The sequence below is a fragment of the Bombyx mandarina genome, chromosome 26 (assembly GCF_030267445.1).
Source record: "Bombyx mandarina strain Sakado chromosome 26, ASM3026744v2".
NCBI classification, from domain to species: domain Eukaryota; kingdom Metazoa; phylum Arthropoda; class Insecta; order Lepidoptera; family Bombycidae; genus Bombyx; species Bombyx mandarina.
This window is the reverse complement of record NC_143232.1, coordinates 6811374-6833970: the sequence shown is the minus strand read 5'-3', so window position 1 is coordinate 6833970 and position 22597 is coordinate 6811374. Positions and strand designations below refer to the sequence as shown.

The 22597-nt window shown below is 40.7% G+C and overlaps 2 protein-coding genes and 1 long non-coding RNA gene across 4 annotated transcripts in view; 2 read left to right on the top strand and 1 right to left on the bottom strand.

The window, feature by feature from the left end:
* LOC149499796 (uncharacterized) overlaps window positions 1–22597 on the top strand; it is a 588308-nt gene that overhangs the window by 65531 nt on the left and 500180 nt on the right. The window lies entirely within an intron of this gene.
* The window catches only part of Octalpha2R (alpha2-adrenergic-like octopamine receptor), a 448087-nt gene that overhangs the window by 32086 nt on the left and 393404 nt on the right, over window positions 1–22597 (bottom strand). The gene's annotated exons all lie outside the window — the stretch shown is intronic.
* On the top strand, window positions 16874–20670 carry LOC149499801 (uncharacterized). Of its 2 annotated transcripts, none has more exons than XM_089738772.1 (3): window positions 16874–18286; window positions 18709–18941; window positions 20384–20670. In XM_089738772.1, the coding sequence occupies exons 1-3, from the start codon at window positions 18068–18070 to the stop codon at window positions 20439–20441; spliced, it is 510 nt and encodes a 169-aa protein (XP_089594898.1). In that variant the 5' UTR covers window positions 16874–18067; the 3' UTR covers window positions 20442–20670. The 2 variants fall into 2 exon arrangements, with proteins under 2 accessions (XP_089594898.1, XP_089594900.1); XM_089738774.1 differs by having other exon boundaries at window positions 18709–18945; window positions 20381–20670.

Below are 22597 nucleotides of genomic sequence, written 5' to 3'. Positions count from 1 at the left end.
CCGTACCGGACGTGCAGCCTAACCCATGAATCATCTTCTCAGCAGGTCGCGATTCCGATCCGGTAGTAGATTCATTCGCGAAGCTGCTGCTCTTGAGCTGTTAGGTCTCCTTCGGAGGCGCTCGGGCAGCTGTTAGCAAATCCCACCCCTTCCGGCTGAGCCTTTGCTCGCCCACCTGTCCTGGTGAAACTGGAAAGGCTTCCGGGCCACCAGTAATCTTTCAATAATAAAAAAAAATAGTCCGCTTGTGTAGGCACCACCACCCCGCCTATTTCTGCCGTGAAGCAGTAATGCGTTTTAGTTTGAAGAATGGGGCAGCCGCTGTAACCACACTTGAGACCTTAGAACTTGTATCTCAAGGTGGATGGCACATTTATGTCTTAGATGTCTATAGGTTCCAGTAACCACTTAACATCAGGTGGGCGGTGAGCTCGTCCACCATCTAAGCAATAAATAAAAAAAACAAATATATTAATCAACTTCATGTCAAAGCCAGACTTTCCACTATATGCCTTCGTAGGGTGCTGGAATTCTTCGGACATATTGCTCGTAAAGAGGGTCATAATCTTGAACAGCTGATGGTGACAGGAAAGGTAGATGGCAAACGTCCCAGAGGACGCAGTCCTACGAGATGGTCGGTCCAAATACGATCTTCTCTGGACATCAACTTCCACAATGCCTTCCACAAAGCTAAGGATCGTAGAAGATGGAGGGAAATCGTACGGAAGAAACTGATGCAACGGGAGAGTCACGACCCTCAGTAATGAGGAAAGCGACGCGAGGAGGAGGAGGATTAATCAAAGGGTCTTAAAAAATAAATTATCAGGGTTAAATCACATGTTATATTCCCTACACAAGAGAACCAGTCATATATAAGCAGTGAAATTACATATTATTGGTAGGGCATCTTGTGAGCCCACAAAAGTAGGTACCGCTGCCCTGCCTTTTCCTAAAATAAAGCTGTTATGCGTTGAAGCTTAATTTAAGCTGAGTCTTTAAATTCATTTCTCAAGGTAGCTGGCGTCATTCACATCGTGACATCTATGCGTTCCAGTAACTATTTAATATGACATGGGCTATGAACTCATCTGTGGAGTTTATTTAAAAATGTTTTGAAAAATCTATCTATATAAGTATATTAATACGTGAAGCTAAAACTTTGTATCCCTTTTTACGAAAATTGCGCGGTCGGAGGAGTATGACATTTTCCACATTTATAGAGAATATAGAGAATAAGTGCACAATGATAACATTTTTTTAAAATAATGCGTAAAAGATACATTAAATCAATAAAGAAAAACTTACACACACTACATACCATGTATTTGATGCACACACGCATGCATACTATTTATTGTCAAGCTTATGTTTTTGGCGTCTGATGTCAAATTGAGAATAGATTAAATATTGTTTGTCTTTGTTAATATTTTGTATAGTGTAGTCTTGGCGAAATTTGTGATTAAAGAAGTATAAAATACAATCATAATGGTGTACAACCTTACAATTCCAATTAATTATAGTCGAATTTCGACTTCTGCGGGAGCTATAGTATCTATAAAAATGAATTACTGTTCGTTAGTCTCGCTAAAACTCGAGAACGGCTGGATCGATTTAGCTAATTTTGGTCTTGAATTATATGTGGAAGTCCAGAGAAGGCTGAAAAGGTAAATAAATATGAAAATGCTCGGAATTAAATAAAAATAACAATTTTGTTTTTCCTTTGATGTGTCCCCGTCGGACGGATTCCTTTTGTTTGTTTTAAGTTTATTTTATACAAAAGTTTAGGTCTTTTATTTATCGATTGAGGCACTACGAAGCCTGCCGGGTCAGGTAATCTATGATAAAACATTCTATGTTCGTTCGTCAAATTAGGGTATTGCGTACCCTATTCCATTGGACAATGGGAGCTTAGTTCGCATTAAAATTGAATGTCAATTGTGTGTCTCAGTAATTTAATAAATTCAAAGAGTTGGGCCTGGTACATAAAGAATAACAACGGCTGGACGTGACAAAGGATTTTCGATTTTATCGACGTAAACAACTAAGTCGAAAGTGGATTCTGGTGAGTTATGACTTATGACACTCGCTGACAGGAGTGCTTGTGGGTAGGTTCATCTGTTTTTTCGTCCTCTAACAGACTTGCGCTTTTTTTTGTGATTTATGACGGATTCTTATGAAATAGTTTTTTCTTTTCTCGTTTTAATTTTGACATCGTATGATTATAATTAAACCTAAGTCTATTCTAGTAAGTCCAGCGATATCTTCCTGACAAAAAAAAGACTATTCCAGTATTCACAGCAATGTAACTTTCTCTCTCTCTCTCTCTCTCTCTATGCCTATCTCTTTCTCTCTCTCTCTAGCCCAAATCAGTCCGATTTTAAGAGTAATAAGGCCGTTATTATAATGGAAATGCGACTATAACCTGACGTCTCAAGATGGGCGTCGAACTTTTCGTTTTTGTTATTGTATGTTTTATTGTTTATATTTTAAGATCTTTTATTGATTGAATTGGCGGGTCACGACCGAATCAGCTCCTCTATTAAATCTCAATCATGCGGATTTCGACTCTCATCATATAGAGGAGAGTCGAAATCCGCATTTACTACATACAGACGAAGCATGTTGCTGATAACTCTGTTTCTATAATCTGACAAAGCGTGTTGCGGATAATAATATTTACTTTTAGGTTAAATTATTTATGTCTAAGAGTAGATGCAGGGTTCGACATTTGGTTTATTGTCAAATTTTTGTTAGTGTTTAAAGCCTGTGGTCAAATTAAGAATAGATTAATATTGTTTGTCTGTAGTGTAGTGTATGTAGTGTAGTATGTGATAATGAAAAAGTTAAATTATTGCTTATCTGTACATACAGACGTTCTCCTACTGTTAAGTAAAACAAAAGGTAAAATCGAAGAGCCATACAATTTTGAATCTAAACAACGCCTATATTTTCGTTCTTTTTTCCTTAACGTGTTTCTTTTAAGAAGGCTATCTTCTATTTGCTCGCTGCTCGGGTTACTTTTCAAACGAAAAACAATCTATACATATAAATAAAATTGGAGTGTCTGTTTGTAACATTGAAATAACGACTTTTTACTACATGCATATGAATATTATACAGAATATGCATACAGCAAATAACATTTTTAACATTTTTTGTCTGTCTGTCTGTCTGTCTGTCTGTCTGTTTTTTCCGGCTAATCTCTGGAAAGATTGGGCCGATTTTGACGAGACTTTCACTGATAGATAGCTGATGACCTAAAGAGTAACTTTTTTAGACTAGCTTCGCCCCGCGGCGTCACCCGCGTTACGAAAATAACCGCGGGTAACATCGCGGGACTCTGCTATTAATAATAAAATTAAATGTTTCCGAAGCGAACCGAGGGCGGGTCGCTAGTCCACAATATAAATGGTGATATTTGAAGCGTTCTTACAACGAAACGTAAGTGGGTTTTTTTAGGATTGAAGGATTACCGCTGGCCCGGAGGCCTTTCCAGTTCAGCCAGGAGGGGTGGGATTTGCTAACAGCTGCTCGAGCGCCTCCGAAGGAGTCCTAACAACTCAAGAGCACTACTAACGGATCGGAATCGCGACCCGCTGAGAATAACCGGCGAGAAACTCAGCGAGCTGATTCATGGGTTAGGTTGCACGTCGAACTCTTTGTCGAGTTCGACGAGTACGGTTACCGGAGGGAATAGGTAACTTTTACGAAGTACGAAGATCTTGATGCTGTTCTTAGTGCCGTCATCACAAGTAGACTGAGTATTGAGAGTCAGATATTAGGCACTGTTAGCAAATCCCACCTCTTCTGGCTAAGTTCAAGCTGTCTGTCCTGGTGAAATTGGAAAAACTCGGGGCCACCAGTAATCCTTCAATCCTATAAAAATATGTTATGGACAGACAGTTTTTTTTTATATCTTATATGGGTGGACCAGTTCACAGACAACCTGTAGATGGGTGGACCAGTTCACAGACATCCTGGTGTTAAATGGTTACTGGAGGCCATAGACATCTACGACGTAAATGCGCCACCCACCTTGAGATATAAGTTCTAAGGTCTCAAGTATAGTTACAACGGCTACCCCACCTTTCAAACCGAAACGAATTACTGCTTCACGGCAGAAATAGGCAGGGTGGTGGTACCTACCCACGCGGACTCTCAAGAGGTCCTACCACCATCTGTAGAAGAAGATGGTAGCTTCTTCTCTAAGTCGTTTTTGGGTGCGAAAAATCTTCTCGTGAGCCGCAGCGTGGACGAAGCCACCCGCGTCAGTCGGCTAGTTGTCATTTGCATAAATATTTTTCATTTTATGTAAATTTTAATATCGCAGGCTTACGTTTTATTCGAATTTGCATATTTTTTGTCATTCTCCGTTAATATTTCACTGAGGTCTGTGTTAATATAGCGAGGCCGATGTTAATCTTTTTAACTTCGATACGGTCTCATGAAAAACATTGCTCGTCTTTTGTTCGAATGCTGATTAAGAATTTCATCTCGTGTTTGCTTTTAATATAATGTATTTTGTTGTGCTGTTTTATTACGTGCGGTTTTATTAAGAACTGTGTCCCGGGGATTTCGCGAAATTCGGGAGAGCAGCATCTGGGTTCTATCTGTATTAATCCGGGATATCGGGTTCTTTCTTGCTAGGGCTAGTGTTGCAATCCTCTCAGGTTGAGCCTGTGAGCTTACCTACCGATCCGCGTGAAGTTGGAATAGCCTCTTAGGCTACCAACGATTAGGTAGTGAAATAAAAATGAGGTTCTAATTTGTCCCCGGCAGACCATAGTGTGAGCTCGACTGGTTGGTCCTACAATCCTGCCTATTTCTGACGTGAAGATCGAATGAATCTTACCAGTGCGGGATCTTATTACTTCATACGCTTCATACGGAAGCGATAGCTTTATCTTTGAACTGACTCGGTGGTGTAGTTACCGCTAGTGATTGTTGCCCCAAGGATCGTGGGCTCGATTCCCGCGTCGGGCAAACATTCGTGTGATGAACAGGTTTGTTTGCTCTTTGTCTGAGTGCGTACTATCTATATATGTATATAATTAGTCAGGTCATAAGTATTGTCACACAGTAAAAATTTTTCTTTTAGAATGCTGGCCACAAAAAAGTTTATTGAATTCGAATTTCAAATTGTTCATGAAAATAAAAATGTATACTTTTAGAATTTTACTCATTTTTAAATATGGAGTGGACGCTGAAAGAAGACCGTGTTGCAGTTATTGCGTTGCATCGTTGCGGTTACGCGCCAATTCAAATTTTTAACATACCGAAAAATTTGAATATAACCAAAAGATTCGTTTATCGTACCATCAAACGATACTATAAAGACTCTAGTGTAGATGACAGGTCAAGAAGTGGTCGCCCTCGGTCTGTTAGGACTCCAGCAGTGATAAAAGCTGTGAAGGCGCGAATTCAAAGAAATCCCAAACGTAAGCAGAAACTGTTGGCCCTTCAGATGGGGTTAAGCAGAACCACGGTGAAAAGGGTGTTAAATGAAGACTTAGGGCTTCGGGCATATCGAAGAAAAACAGGACATCGTTTGAATGTTCGTCTAATGGACCTGAGACTGAGGAGATGCCGCGCTTTGTTGAAGCGGTACGCGGGAAAAAAATATCGGGAAATTCTTTTTTCGGATGAAATAATTTTTACCGTAGAAGAGAGCTACAACAAACAAAATGATAAGGTGTACGCACACAGTAGTGAAGAAGCGAGCAACCGTATTCCGCGTGTCCAACGAGGTCATTTTCCATCCTCGCTCATGGTATGGTTGGGAGTTTCTTATTGGGGCTTAACAGAGGTACATTTTTGTGAGAAAGGTGTAAAAACGAATGCAGTTGTGTATCAAAATACAGTCCTGACGAACCTTGTGGAACCTGTTTCTCATACCATGTTCAATAATAGGCACTGGGTATTCCAACAAGATTCGGCGCCAGCTCATAGAGCGAAGAGCACACAAGACTGGCTGGCGGCGCGTGAAATCGACTTCATCCGGCACGAAGACTGGCCCTCCTCCAGTCCAGATTTGAATCCGTTAGATTACAAGATATGGCAACACTTGGAGGAAAAGGCGTGCTCAAAGCCTCATCCCAATTTGGAGTCACTCAAGACATCCTTGATTAAGGCAGCCGCCGATATTGACATGGACCTCGTTCGTGCTGCGATAGACGACTGGCCGCGCAGATTGAAGGCCTGTATTCAAAATCACGGAGGTCATTTTGAATAAACTTTAGTGTCATAAGAATCTATGTTTTGTTAAGTTCATTTTGGTATATGAATGGTTACATAATGAATAAACTTGTTTCAATTATTTTACATTAAACATGTGACAGAATTTATGACCTGACTAGGTATTTAAACTTATATAAGTATGTTTATCCATGGTAATCCATGGACAGGCTGAAGAAAATATGGGGGAATCGAAATATCACCAAAGCCACTAAAATCAGACTTGTAAGAGCGATGGTCTTCCAATTTTTCTTTATGCTGCTGAGACCTGGATATTGAGAGAAAGTGAGAAAAAGAGGTTAGGTGCTCTCGAAATGTGGTGCTGGAGAAGAATGCTGCAAATATCATGGATGGAGTTCAGACCGAATCAGTCAATTCTACGGGAACTTGGAATCAAGCAGCGACTATCCTCCATCGTTCAGGGCCGCATTCTCACTATCTTCGGGCATGTGTCGCGGCGGGGTGACGACTCAGTTGAGCACCTTGTGAGGGCATGATAGAGGGTATAAGACCGCGCAGCAGATCACAGTTACGATGGACCGACCAAATAAAGGCAGCTAGCTCTAAACGGTCCCACGCAAGACAGGCCGCGGTACCTACGGGAGGAACGGCGACGTCTGGTGAAGCGCACCACCACCCGAAGGGACGACCACGACTACTCTGCATACGACTGCGAAGAATAAATCACTGATACTCATAACACAAGAAATCTTAATTCGGGGCCGGATGATCGTGCTTGATTTGTTCACAGTTATTTATTATTATTATTTATATCCTATATTCGCAATGAAAAGTTTGTTTGTCACACGGTAATATTACTTGATTGCGAAAGTTTATCACGATCATGTATAAGGTATCTAAGAAATTTATCTATCTCTCTCTATCTCCCTCTCTCTCTCTTTCTATCTGAGAAATTAACACTGTACTCCATAAACTCTATACATCTTATGTTTTGATTTATAAGTCCCGACGAGTTCATTAAGTTTATAACATTTTTTTTTTTTTTTTTTTTTTTTTTTTTTTTTTTTTTTTTTTTTTTTTTTTTTTTTTTTTTTTTTTTTTGTCAGGAGGAAATCGCCGGATTTCCGCCCTTCACTGGGGATGGAGGGCGGGGCATGTCGGAGTCGAACCGACTAAAACCTCCTGTCTCTCAACAACCAACGTCCAAACCTCGCATGAGACAAAACTCATGAAAAGGCAAGGGGGGAAGGTGAAGCGTTTAGTGCGGAGCACATCTCTCCCATCACCCTCCCCCTCGGGACGCCGGACTGGCGGTCGTCGGCGCCACGACCACCAGCCCTCTCGGTCGGCAGGCTATCCGAAGCCCGCCTAGATGGCGCCGGTTAGAATGGTCTATCCTACGGAATACCCCGCTGGGTCAGAACCAGCGTGGGTTGAGGATAGCCGGCCTTCCATCACCCGGATGCTCATGCATAAAACGCGTGCAGAGCAGCTTGCACGTCGTCTTCTTAGGCCCCCTTCGTCGGTCCCCAGGCCGACATGTGAGGGAGACCCGAAACACTTAGAGGGCCAGGGCTTGGGCGAGATCCGCCTCCCTGGCCCCCGCTCGACGGCGGCGGGCCTGTGCGTCTCTCACGCGCCCCGCCGCCTCCTTCTGCGAGATGGTGCACTCGCAGAAGTCGAGCATCGCCTTCCACGACTCGTCGTCACCGAGCATCGATGCCACAACACTCGGCAACGACAAGTCGTTTCCTATTTTTGCGACGAGGACACGGCGCCACCCCTCCCATGCGGGGCAGGCAACGAGCGTGTGCTCCGCCGTGTCCAAGTCGCAACCACAATGGTGGCACTCTGCCGTCGGCTCGGCTCCGATCCGGTGCAGGAACTCACCGAAGCAACCATGCCCAGTGAGCACCTGCGTGAGCCGGAAAGTGAGGCGTCCTCTGTCACGATTCACCCAGTTCACAAGAACCGGGCGAATCGCCTCGACGGTCCTACGACCAGCCGAAGGAAAGTTTATAACATAACGAAATTATCGCTTCCATTCTATGTATATCCGTGTGTTCAACAGAAAACCAATTTTCGGATTAAGCACTCGTTAGTGACCGGCGGGTCAGTATTATTTATTATTTTTACATTACGTTAAAAAAACCACTCGAAGAGGAACTGTATTATTGAAAAGGGAACCTTTATTTGAGAGTTCAATCAACGATGGCAAGGAAATTATTCCCTGAAATTCGAACTTTAAGTGATTGGTGTGTAGGAAAACATCGTTTAAGTGTAAGACGTTTAAGTCGAATTTTGTTTATGGTTTAAAAATGCGACCTCTCGAATCATTTCTTCTCTTTATCTTTTTTAGAAAGATAAAAGGGTAAAGATTAAAATCGAAAAGATTAGGAAATGAAATTTTATGTGAACAAAAAGCGAGCGATACGAAAATTAAAATATCTACCTTTTTTTTTGCATTGATAGTTGGATGAACTGACAGCCCACCTGGTGTAAGTAGTTACTGGAGCCCATAGACATCTAAAACGTAAATGCCGCTACCCACCTTGAGATATGAGTTCTAAGGTATCAGTATAGTTACAACGGCTGCCCCACCCTTCAAACCGAAACGCATTACTGCTTCACGGTAGAAATAGACAGGGTGGTGGTACCCACTCACGCGGACTCACAAGAGGTCCTACCACCAGTAATTACGCAAATTATAATTTTGCGGGTTTGGTTTTTATTACACGATGTTATTGCTTCACCGTGGAAGTCAATCGTGAACATTTGTTGAGTACGTATTTCATTAGAAAAATTGGTACCCGCCTGAGATTCGAACACCAGTGCATCGCTCAACACGAATGCACCGGACGTCTTATCGCTTAGGCCACGACGACTTCATATAGACACAGCCCACTGAGTTTCTCGCCGGATCATCTCAGTGGGTCGCGATTCAGTTCCGGTGGTAGATTCTGCGAAGCACTGCTCTTGCTAGAGTTAGTGTTAGCAAACTCCCTCAGGTTCAGCCCACCTATCCGTCCGCGCATAGCTGAAATAGCCCCTTAGTCTCCCAGCGAAGGGAAAAAAAATTAGTATTTTTTCGAGTTTTTCTGAGTTATAAACATAATTAGCATACTATCACAAAGTCTTCCGTCCCCAAGAAAACCGTAAATTATTTGAAACATAGAAAATAATACAATGATAATAACAAACGCGATATTAAATCGCAAAAGTAGCTTTCAAAGTTGTCAGTCACCATTCAGTCTTTTACCATTTGCAAACATCATAAGGACCTTGATATTTTCCCAGGTAAGAAGAAATTAAAGGCGCGCTTACGTAAGCTAAATAAAATCGAATAAGAAATCCAGTTACGAGCGAAGCTTTCACGCAGCAGCTTTTAAGCTACTCTCAATGACGTGGGTCATCTCCAAATTGAAGCACGCCGAAAAGGATACATGTGGCGTTGAGTGGAAAAAAACGAAAACTAACTCGCACTTAACGGGAGAATTATGTAAATTTTCTCTTAATATTCAGTTGGGCCGTTTTTGCGAGCGGACAAAACGACCGTATGTCTGAGGACCGGCGTGAATTAAGGTTTAATGGAAGCGACACGGGCTACTTACTTGAGTGCTATCAACGCTTAGCATAGATTACAAAGATGGTATTTGTTAACGACTAAAATGTTTGTAAGATGTGAATATTGCTCTCGGAATACGCACTTCAGCTGGATTTAGGATAGGTCTAATGGAGTCATAATGTTTCGAGGGCTTTCGTAAGTTTTCATGTCCGGAAATGGTTGGCCTGCGTTTTTTTTTTGGGTGTAGATGAGCAAGTAATCTATTGTTAACAATATTAAACGTCATGGTTAATAAACTGGAACTTCTTGGGCTAGGATAACCTTCCCCGACTGCTGTTTTTTTTTTATTGCTTAGATGGGTGGACGAGCTCACAGCCCACCTGGTGCGAAGGGGTTACTGGAGCCCATAGACATCTACGACGTAAATGCGCCCCCAGACTTGAGATATAAGTTCTAAGGTCTCAAGTATAGTTACAACGACTGCCACATCCTTCAAACCGAAATGCATTACTGCTTCACGGCAGAAATAGGCAGGGTGGTGGTACCTACCCGCGCGGACTCACAAGAGGTCTCTATGGAAATATCGTTTTGCGCCAATAAAAAGCATTCCCTAGAATAGGATATAACTTATGTTCATCGAGCTATCAAAAATGACTCATCTAGTTCGTCACAATTAATTCTACATCTCTGTGAAGCCACTGGGAAACGTCTAAGCGAAAGGGTTGGCGCAAAAAGCTCCGAATGAATTCCTATGCGAGACAATTTGTTACACCCGAGAATGTGTTCTATTGAAATAGGCACAACCCTATTCGGACCACCTACTTTTTTCTGAGTGAAGAAATAAATCAAAACAGAATAATTCAAATAAAATATTAACGCACACATAGGTTTTTTGCGGTGCCAATTTCAACCTTATTTCGTTATTGTATAACGCTATTGTTTTTCAATGCCAATGAATTCACGGCTGGAATGCTTATCTGTATTGTGAAGTGTTATGCAGAACCATGTCTATGGAACACGACCTAAAACACCTGCTGTTATGTAGGAGTGCCTAGTAGGCAGCGGCTTAGCTTTGCCCCTGGTATTGCTGTGGTCTAAGTCGACGGTAACCACTCACCATCGGGTGGGCCGTATCCTCAGGTTAATAAAAATAATTGTAAATAGACATGCTTTAACAAAAACCGACTACAAATAGAAAAAAAAAAGATATTCCAAAACAAATTAATATACACTAAAAACAATAATCATCGAAATCGGTTGGCGTGATATTGTGATATTGATCTATTTGTCGCGCATGTACTTAATGCAAATTTAAGACTTATATTATTTTCTCATGGATACCATTATCAAAACTGGACTAAATTTAAATGGGACCACACGGGAAGCGTCAGCTTTCTAATAAAAAAAGAATCATCAAAATCGATTCACCCAGTCAAAAGTAATGAGGTAACAATTATTAAAAAAAAAACATACGATCGAATTGAGAATCTCCTCCTTTTTTAGATCGGTTAAAAATACGAGATTTAAACGAACTGGATTGCCAGATCTATAAATCTACTAGCGACCCGCCCTCGCTTCGCTTCGGTTATTGTTGTACCGCGAGTGACGCCGCGGGGTGAAGCTAGTCTAAAAAAAATTGCCTAAGTTACTCCTTATATCATCAGCTACCTATCAGTGAAAGTCTCGTCAAAATCAGTCCAGCCGTTCCAGAAATTAGCCGGAACAAACAGACAGACAGACAGACAAAAATTGTAAAAAATGTTATTTTGGTGTATGTACCGTATATTTATTGATATGCATGTAGTAAAAAGCGATTATTTCAATATTACAAACAGACACCTAATTTTATTTATATGGATGTATAGACGACACAAGGATAAGTCTACCCGGCCTCAATATGCGAAATTTAACAAAGATAAAACTTTTACGGAGTCTCAAATCTAAACGCCACAATGCAGGAGCTAGGAACTCTAACCACGAGATAAACAGAGCCACATAAATATACATTAGCCGTAAGTAGAATCGTCAGGATACAAAATTGCAATACATTCGGTACCCTACATTTAGGATAAATGTGAACATAGCTATGCTTTTTGGTCTTAATCTATGGAACAAACGAGTAAAAAGGGATATATATTATATATATACATATATACTGGTATCCGCTCTCAGCGAAAACCTCCGAAACGTATAGACTCGCATTTACAAAATAAATTACTATTTATATGCCGCAGTGATGTGCTGTAGTCTAAATAATTCGAGTCGATATTATTGTTACGCACTAGGGTTCGGGATAAATAAATGTTCCACCAAAGTACCTACAACTCAAAACTGTATTTATCACTTAGAACACACACAGAACACTTTAAAATTCTCAACTCGCTACTTCTGCTTCGCTTCAGGTGATCCGTTCGCTGTTTCGCTTCGAGTAGTTCCGATTACTGACTGACTGTGTGTCATCTCTACAACGCTTTTATTGTCGATACGATATTCCTAGAATCGTCGAGAATATTTCTCAAGTTGAGTACTTTCGATGTGTGTTTTTGCTATCTGACAATAGATGGCGTTGTACTTCTTGAGCGTGCTAGATGTTATTAGATCCTTTGATATTCGTTCGGCTATTTGACGATAGATGGCGTTACTCTTTCTGATGTAACATTATAATTTTTTACAAAGAAATTCAAGCGATGACAAGCAAAGGACTAAGCGAGGAGTCTGTGAAGTTATGTATTGCTGTTCATACCATTTCTGCCGCGAATCTGCGGTCCAGTTCGAACAGACAGCAGCTTTATACCACCACCACTTTAACCCACTCTGACTTTATTCTTTTTTTTTTATTTCCCGTGTAGGCAGACGGGCATACGGCCCACCTCATAGTGACTGGTCACCGTCGCCCATGGACTTCAGCAATGCCGGGAGCAGAGCCGAGCCGCTGCCTTCGACTACAGAACCTTCCGATGTGCGCGGTACAACTTGTTCTTGATAATTTTTTAATCGACATCTTGTAGCGTCTCTATGAATTCATGATTTTGCAGTAAAAACGCTGGAATTTCGTAACTTGATGCATGACGACAATTTTTAACGGTCTACCTCGAAACTGTAATGTACGTGTACGTTTTACGAGCAAGTTACGTTTGGCCACGAGGTCCGAGAGCAGCGGAGATGATAGCGTAGCGTTTTCGAGTTAGCGAACGAAAGTGAATATTGCGTTATTTAATTCGTTTGCCTTAAAACGTAGTAGTATGGCTTCGGTATGTTGAACTGTGGCGGGCACAATGATATTTTATATGTAAGAAGAAGAATCATTGGGCGGATCGCAAAACACAGGATATTCGATGCACACGCTAACGATAGCAACATTTAAAAAAAAAGGAATGTGTGGTGTCGTGAGTCACCGGATAGATCATTTTGGCGCCAATACATTGTACAATATTTTGCGATATTAAAATGGAGTGGGATGATAAAGAGAACCGAATCGCTGTGATTGCATTACATAAAGTAGGTATGGAGCCAAATGCAATTTTTAAAACTGTCCATATGCTCTCCATACGGAGTTCCTTAATTATAAAAATATTAATTTTAAGTTCCAGGTATAAAGAAAATAATAATTCGGGTATACATATTTATTATGATTTTTTTATTAAAAAAAAATCCTTTACAATGTTATCAACTTTATTTTATTCAAAATGATTTATAAAAATATATATAATAATAATATACAAAGAAACAGCTATTTATATGAATAATTATACTAACCGTCATCACGTAGACTATACCTTAGACACTGTATAGCCATCATACTAAGACTATACATAAATAAATAAAAATCTTACGTTACGGACGTTTTTTCCCGGTTAGGGTATCCCTCCGCATCGTCCCATAAGGAACTTAGTTCCAATAAGTTGCATATATACAAGTTCAGATAGCATTCGGAGCTCATTCTAATGAAAAATTTTACCGGATCGGTGAAAGATCTTGCCTTTGTCGATTCCTCCAAAAACAATTTATTCAATTCTAAAACCATATCAAATTTTTGTTTATTATCTCTGTAGTAGAGAGACAATCTCGTGGTAAAACGAATTCTGGTAGGTGTTGTGGCGGGTATCCATCATGCAACGCAAGATAACTGACAGATGTCTGAATCAGGCTTACGACATTTTCAAGATAAGCTTGCATATATACAAGTTCCGAACAACAACCTTCGGACCGACGGTCTACCGAGCAAATATCACCCGCTCGGTGGAAGATCTTTACTTTCGTCGTAAAATCTCCCAAAGTGTCACCATCCTGCCTACTCCCACCTCGAACCAGGTGGGATCTGTCTCTTAAGCGATACCTCTTTCCAATTAGCATTTCCCAAAGAACTCCATTAAAATGTCATGTTATTATTTGATTGATTTCTTTTATTTGTGAGAGTTACATTGTCAAAGTTAAAAGGAAAACAGAACATCAATTTTGAAGTCGTCGTGGCCTAAAGGATAAGACGCCGGTGCATTCGTATCTAGCGATGCAACGGTGTTCGAATCCCGCAGGCCGGTACCAATTTTTGGTCCACCCATCTAAGCAATGAAAAAAATTATCAAAAAAGCGACAGATCATTAATTAAAAAGAATTGTTATGTCGTTGGTCGAGTTCTTAGTGATCTAGATTCCTCTACCGTGGTTCCGGGTTCGAGTCCTGATCGTATTTAAAGATTTCCGATATTCAGAGTTTAGATGCAACATTGTTCTTCTGTTTTTCTGTGCATACTATTAGAGAAAAACCAATTTATTGCCAATGATTGTGTATTTTAGTTTTTTTGTTTTTAAATAGTTTTTAATTTCGTGGCCACATAACATAGAACCACGCAATGGCGGAGATAAGCCCGTACGAAGGTTTCTCGTGAAGCAAAACTCTACAAATATTACGCTCACGTAAATTTTTATAACACCCCTTATTATATTGTATGTACGTGTGATATTAACAAACAACACACAAGCGAAACATATCTGCCTACAATAAGGCGTATTGTTCAGGTAGCTTATGCCGGGTTTTTTTTGACGTGACAACGTCTTATAATTCGATGGAGCCGGCTGCACGCACGAAAAAACATGACTCGTGCGGCGTTACCTCGCTCTGAGGCGTTCCATTTAAGGCTTGAAGTGAAAGCGAGAGCGCGCAACGAGCGACAAAGAGGCACAATCGGCCTCCGCCTTGAACCTCGCCTCCGCGAATAAAAATTAAAAAAAATTGAAAAATGAAACCATTCTATCAGTATTTTCTTATGACGTTGTCACGTTCAACTATCGTCAGTAAACCAACTTTACAGACAACCGATTTTGTTAAATATCTTCTATACCGCTGCCTTCGCTTCAACTCACCAGAACCGACAGCATTTATCTCTCTGGTCAATCGTAGGCTACTGAGGGATCAAATGTTTTTATATAAAACTAGCTGTACCCGTCCACTTCGCTGGGATTTAAAATTAACATTACTATTTCTCACCCCCACAAAGATTCTCATCATTAAAGCCCCCGCAACTGGTGTAGGGAGTCCAACACTCATATAAATCTTAGCCTATCCATTAAGTACATGTATTTTCTACATGGATACCAAGTTTCAAGTCAATCGGATGCATGGTTCAGTAGTTATAACGGAACATCCGTAAAAACCACTGTAGATTTATATATTAGTATAGATAATAAATAATAAGATTGATTCGCGATATCTTCTTTCCAAAATTTCATTTAAATGTAGTCGTATTTTCGCGCGTTCTAAACAGACCTTTCACGTGTCCTCTTTTGTCCGTGGATCTTGTAGGTTGTATGATACTAAGCTCCTAATGCTGACATATTTTGTTTGTCACTTGTAGCATATAGAAATGCTATTTTTAAATATTTTTAAGGTGATTTAGGTCCGATATGTATTATTATGTTTTAAAGTATTTAAACACATGTACATGTACGCATAAAATTGAAGTGAGTGTACATATTTATTTATTTATTTAATGGATCACCAACTAATGAAACACTGGCTTAAACATAGGGTGCAAAAATATCAAAACATGACATGTGCTCATTTAATTATAGGTAATCACAGCTAACATCTAGTTCTAGTACCAAATGATTATAAAATTAATTAAATCTGAAAGAAAAAAACAAAAAATAAAAGGAACAAAAAGAAACAAGATAAAATTTTTAAAAAGAAAAAATCCATCAATAAACTACATAAAAACATATAATATGAGAACAATTAACATGGTTTAGGAGCTAAATAGTTTCTAATTTTTTTCTTAAAACTAAACAAGTTTTGAGCAAATATGTATTGTCTTGCTTTCCGGTATTTTTTTTTGTGTAAACTTAAATTTATAAATTTCTCTTTTTTTTCTTTGTTCACTTTCTACTTATACGAGTGTGTGATGGTGGAAACTTGTTTGGTTATTGTTGGTTTCCCAAATAAATAAATAAAATCTTCTCAGCGGGTCGTGAATTCTATCCGGTAAACGCGCTATTGACAATTGCCTCTGTCAGTGTTGTAACATACTTTTGAGTATTAAGCGGTAGGCAGCGGCTTGGCTCTGCCCCTGGCATTGCTGAAGTCCATGGGCGACGGTAACCACTCACCATCAGGTGGGCCGTATGCCCGTCTGCCTACAAAGGCAATAAAAAAAAAACTTTCACTATTAAGCTGTCACTTCGGAGCGCTTTTGTAGTTGCTCCTAGCTCCTTCTGACTGAGCCCTAGCTCACCCAGACTTCCTGGTGAGTCTAAAAGTGTCTCCGAGTTGAATTGCAATACGAATACATCTGATCTTTGTATAGAGCGTGGACTGCAAGTTGTACTGGTCGCTTCAATAATTAGATATACTAGAGGTTCCGCAGTAGTCGAAATTCGACTATAATTAATTGGAATTGTAAGTTTGTACACTAATAAGATTGTATTTTATACTTCTATAATCATAAATTTCGCCAAGACTACACTATAAAAAATATTAACAAAGACAAACAATATTTAATCTATTCTCAATTTGACAACAGACGTCAAGAACAAAAGTTTGACAATAAATAGTATGCATGCGTGTGTGCGTCAAATACATGGTATGTAGTGTGTGTAATGTTTTATTTATTGATTTAATGTATATGACGGCGTTAACGATATTTATGTTATGCAGCACGTGCAATAGGAGTGACTCACACAAGCCAGGCGCGCCGGCCGTGTCGTTCCACTCGTAAACAACAGCTGCAACAGAAGTGACTCATAAGCCAGCTGCGCCGGCTAGTATAAAAAGGCGGAACGTGCCTTGAAATGAACATTCGTTGGACTGCGTTTGCCTGGTGCACTTACTATATCCTTGTTACGTTGTGTGATTCAGTGACTGTTGTACGTACTGGTTAAAGTTGGACAAGTGTTAAAGTGAATTGTTAAGATAACATATTGTTGATTAAATCAGGAATCAAAAAGTGACATCGTTTTACTTGGTGTTCAACAAGATAATATCTACCCTCAAGCCAACATCAGAAGTGGGATTCGGGACTCTACTCTCACTGGCGTGACGTGTTTGAACATGTTCGAAGTACAGCAAAAAAAAACATGATGCAGATCAGAATACTAGTAGTGGTACGCCACAAGAGCGTGAATGCAGCATACGTAAGTCGTGTAATAACGTCTCTGTTACCTCGATGGAAGATCTGAGCCACGAAGAAATCGTCACATCTTACGTTCTGGCTCATGTTGCCCAGTTTGACTGTCGACGTCATCACATGGCGTTTACTAACGGAAATACAACACGTAACAAGCTATTGCAAGAAATTAAGGCAAGTGCAAATCTCAAGTGAAACTTCGATCGCAATAATGGATCTGTCATGACGAGTGGGTAGTTCCGACACGAATCGTTTTTAAGCCAATGACTACTGCTAGAGTTACATGGCACTAGTACAGTAAACCAGGACATGAGACTGTGAATTGTCGCTGAAATTTTAGAATCTACTCGATTCAATACCAATAACACTACACGTTCGATGACTTCGGGCTCCAGCAAGCAAGCAAACAAGAAAGCAAGCAAGTTTCCGTGGGGAAGAAAAATTGACACATCTGAAGTCGTCGTGACCTGTAAGATAAGACGTCCGGTGAGTTCGTGTCTGGCGATGCGGCCGCTGGCGGATGCAGGTTTTTCCGGTGAAGTGCGTGCTTGTGCGTGCTTGACATGTCTTCGCGGTTGGCTTCCTCAGTGTGGGAGTAACATCGTGTAAGAGAGGTGGAACCCGTAAAATTGTAGTTTGCGTGGTGGCTGGTAAGATTTGTTGCGGTAAGAAGTTTGCATGGTGGTAAAATGTCTTGTGAGTCTGCACAGGTAGCTGGAGGTGAGACTTCCGCGGTCGCGGCCCACCCAGTCCGCGAGAACCGGGCAGATCGCCTCGACGGTACGGAGGCCGGCCGACGGGTCCGCCAAACGACGAGACCACGCCTCCAGCACGGACTGCCGATATTGGAGCCCCCGCGCTCCGGCTGCACTTGCGCTAGGGCGCCCCGCCTCGTAGGAGACTGTGAGGTATCATTGAATAACTCTGACTGCGATCGCGCGCTGCCGGCGTCGCAGCGCGGCGACGTTCTCGTGGGTAAGGACGTGGCACCAGACGGGTGCTCCGTATAGTGCCATCGACCGCACGGGTACCATCACCCTGCCTATTTCTGCCGTGAAGCAGTGGTGTTTTTCGGTTTGAAGGGTGGGGCAGCGGTTGTAACTATACTGAGACCTTAGAACTTCTATCTCAAGGTGTGTGGTGCGTTTACGCTGTGGATGTCTATGGGTTCCAGTAACCACTTAACACAAGGTGGGCTGTGAGCTCGTCCACACATTAATACGAAGAGCATAATCAAACTAAATTAGATACGAAGTTTAAAGGGCCGTTTAAAGTAGTTGAAGTATTGGATGGTGTCGATTTAATTTTGACTCTCACACATTCGCTTAAGGCTCGAGCTACTACTTGCCTCACAAAAATACAGCCTGCAAAACCTGAACAACCTCCTCATCCGTGGGCGCCCGGCTCTCGCCTGCAAGTCGGCTGTTACGTGTGCGGTGATGCGAGCCATGTAGCTTCTGGGTGTTCCATGCGCTACAACAAGAAAAACGACACTGCTCCAGGTGCTGTGGCAGGTCCAACCAGAGACGTCAACGTGTGTTCCAGAGCTTCAGTGTGTTACAGATAAGTGGTTTTGGCTCCCCCTTTATGTTCCATTCAGGGTCAGACTGTAGTCTTATAAAACAAAGCCATAGTAATTTATTCAATAGTAAGCGGTTTCATGAACAAGTCACCGTAGTCACCCTAGACACGTCCTTACGGATCCATCAGATCCAATAACTCTTGCATTAGATACCTTCAGCTCTAACACTAGGAGCAGGCTGAGGAACCCCAGTAATCGTACTCGTCGAACTCGACAAAGAGGTCGACGTGCAACCTAACCCATGCATCAGCCCACTGAGTTTCTCGCCGGATCTTCTCAGTGGGTCGCGATTCCGATCCGGTAGTAGATTCATTCGCGAAGCAATTGCTCTTGAGTTGTTAGGTCTCCTGCGGAGGCGCTCGGGCAGTTGTTAGCAAATCCCACCCCTCTTGGCTGAGCCTTTGCTCGCCCACCCGTCCTGGTGAAGCGGGAAAGGCCTCCGGGCCACCAGTAATCTTTCAATCATCTGCAGTTTTGGAAAACGATAGGTATAAGTTGAGATATGTAAATGGTTCTAGTGTACAAAGTTCCCCATGAAAACTTACGCGAAGTACCTCGAGGCCCGTCAGGCCTACTAGAAATTTCTGAAAATTATAGTGACGATGACGTGACGGCGTACACAGATGGGTTAATTAATCTTGTTCGTGAAACTGATCTTAATGATGACGACTCTATCACTGACAATAGAAGCGACATTTTTGTCCGCAAATAGCGATACAGCAAACATAGTCTGTGGGTAGTGATACAATGTCTGTAAGCTCAGGCACCTCAGGTGCAGGTGTTGGAAATGTAGAAAACGATGGTCGGTCTCGCACTATTTCTGAAGAAATTCCGTATAAATGTTCTGGTTTAAGAAATGTTTTAACAAACGCTACCGTACACGCAGATTAAAAAAGAAAAAAAAAAAAGAGAATTGTATGTGGCTAGAGAGATGTTAATCCGGACTAGCAAAAAAAAAAGAGGAAAAAAAAAAAAAAAAAAGTGTGAAGTCATTGAAGGGTCTGTCCGGTCCAATGGCTTGGCTATAGGGATTTTCATCCAGATTAGCCACAACAATTAGCTACAGGGATTGCGATTCGGTCTAGCATTATCCGGTCCAGTTCGAAAAACTGAAGGGATAACAATTCCGGTCTAAGTTAAAAGGGACATACTTACATACCTGAAGAGTTTTAAATGAACTGGCCCAGGTATGTAAGCAGTCTGAAGGTTATTTATAGCCAGTATAGGATTTTCTGAAGAATTATGCGAACCGAACCGTACTAGATTGTTAATATCATAGACCACGTTTTAAGTTGCATCCGTTAATGTCAGGATGAACGAACACGTTTGTTGTTCACGGACATACCATAAGAATGCGCGCACGAGGGCGAGCGCACGTCAGTATGGCCGTGACGGCGTTAACGATATTTATGTTATGCAGCACGTGCAATAGGAGTGACTCACACAAGCCAGGCGCGCCGGCCGTGTCGTTCCACTCGTAAACAACAGCTGCAACAGAAGTGACTCATAAGCCAGCTGCGCCGGCTAGTATAAAAAGGCGGAACGTGCCTTGAAATGAACATTCGTTGGACTGCGTTTGCCTGGTGCACTTACTATATCCTTGTTACGTTGTGTGATTCAGTGACTGTTGTACGTACTGGTTAAAGTTGGACAAGTGTTAAAGTGAATTGTTAAGATAACATATTGTTGATTAAATCAGGAATCAAAAAGTGACATCGTTTTACTTGGTGTTCAACAAGATAATATCTACCCTCAAGCCAACATATATTTTATGCATTATTTAAAAACTATATTAGCATTGTGCACTTCTTCTCTATATTCTCTATAAGTGTGGAAAATTTCATACTCCTCCGTCCGCGCAATTTTCGTAAAAAGGGATACAAAGTTTTTGCTTCACGTATTAATATATAGATTCAGGGAGAAGGTTATTTTTATTTTGTTTTAATATAGTTACAACACGTGCACGCACGACCAGAATTTTAGATTGAATTACATTGACTGTGTTGCCACAATTATTATTGTGATTCAAAATTCCAAAAACAGTCATACAAACTTCATGTTTAAACAATCTTCGGTCTTGAGTTTAATTTTTCAACTGTAAGTACCTACCTAACAAACTCGGTCTTGAGTTTAATTTTTCAACTGTAAGTACCTACCTAACAAACCGAAATGCCTGTAACACACACAGAAATATGCAGGATATAGGGACGCCTAGCCTTTTGGGCTCATAAAAGCACCATTATGAACACATTATGTAAAATCGACCCTAGGTTCGCCATTAATAAGCAATCATTTCAACAGTGAAGTCTTTTATTGCTGCGGAAAAAAACCGATTCAGGTAAGAATAGTTAGTTAGAGTTTCCTGGTGGTAGGACCTCTTGTGAGTCCGCACGGGTAGGTACCACAACCTCGCCTATTTCTACCGTGAAGCAGTAATGCGTTTCGGTTTGAAGGGTGGGGCAGCCGTTGTAACTATACTGAGAGGTGAGACCTTAGAACTTATATCTCAAGGTGGGTAGCGTATTACATTGTAGATGTCTATGGGCTCCAGTAACCACTTAACACCAGATGGGCTGTGAGCTCGTCCACCCATCAAAGTAATAAAAAATAAAATCAAATAAAAAAAAGAATATGTTCTTGCAAAATAATACGATTTTTTTTTATAATAACCGTAATTGTGAACAGGCAAAACATTTCTTTTGACGATAATACACTTCTTACTTTATTTCCTTGTGTTATCGAACGAAGGCCTTACGCGGGGAACGAATCAGTGCAAAAACTTTTTAAAATTGAAGTACAGTCACGTAATAAATTGTGTTTTTTGTCTCTTAAACATTACGCGTGAGTGAGTTCTTTCATACTAGGATGCGCAACAAAAATCGAATTTCTAAGCTGAAAATATAATCCCTGTGTCCCTTTTTATTGGCATGCTCCGGAAGAAGGTAGGTTATTTTCTGCTCATTAATATTATTATTGAGAGTTTTGTGAAAATAATGTTGATAGGAAGGTAAAGAATAGGAACTGAGTCTATGTCTTTTTTATTAGTATTGTTTATAAAAACACAAAATAAAAATAGCAAACAAAGAATACTGATTTTCACAAAATACAATTAGAATATCATAGCTTCAGTATATTTATTATTTATGGTTACCTTAATCTGTTTCTGTGATGAACAAGGAGGTAAGTAGTGTGATGAATTTCACGTTGATAATATGTCACTGGTCTCCGCCATTTTTTTTTTTTTTTTTTAAAACATCGACTTTAAACAAGCTTTGGGCTTCCAAAAACGAAGTTCCTAATAAATCATTAAGGTGTGTGTTGGTTTGTGTGCGTGATTATTTAAAAAATATCACAATTGAATTTTTGTATCGATAAAAACTTGTTATCATGAACTACTCTCCATTTAATGATTTACAATTAGGGGACTCGAATTACTAAGCAACATTCTATATCTCTCTAATAAAGTACAGTACTGTACCCTATTGAAGAGACACGCAATAATTACTAAGTTTTAATTTGATCTTACTTTTTGGTACATTATCGTCGATGTGGGAGGTTGGTTAGCCGCTGTATAATATAAACTTATAACTATGAACATAATGGGCGGTAGAATGCTCTATGCTGGGCATCAATTGAT

Coding starts and splice junctions, on each gene's coding strand:
- LOC149499801 (XM_089738772.1), top strand. CDS start 18,068: ATGTCTTGTGAGTCTGCACAGGTAGCTGGAGGTGAGACTTCCGCGGTC. Junction 18,287..18,708: donor GCCTCGTAGGAGACTGTGAG/GTATCATTGAAT, acceptor CATTCGCTTAAG/GCTCGAGCTACTACTTGCCT. Junction 18,942..20,383: donor AGAGCTTCAGTGTGTTACAG/ATAAGTGGTTTT, acceptor GTTATGCAGCAC/GTGCAATAGGAGTGACTCAC.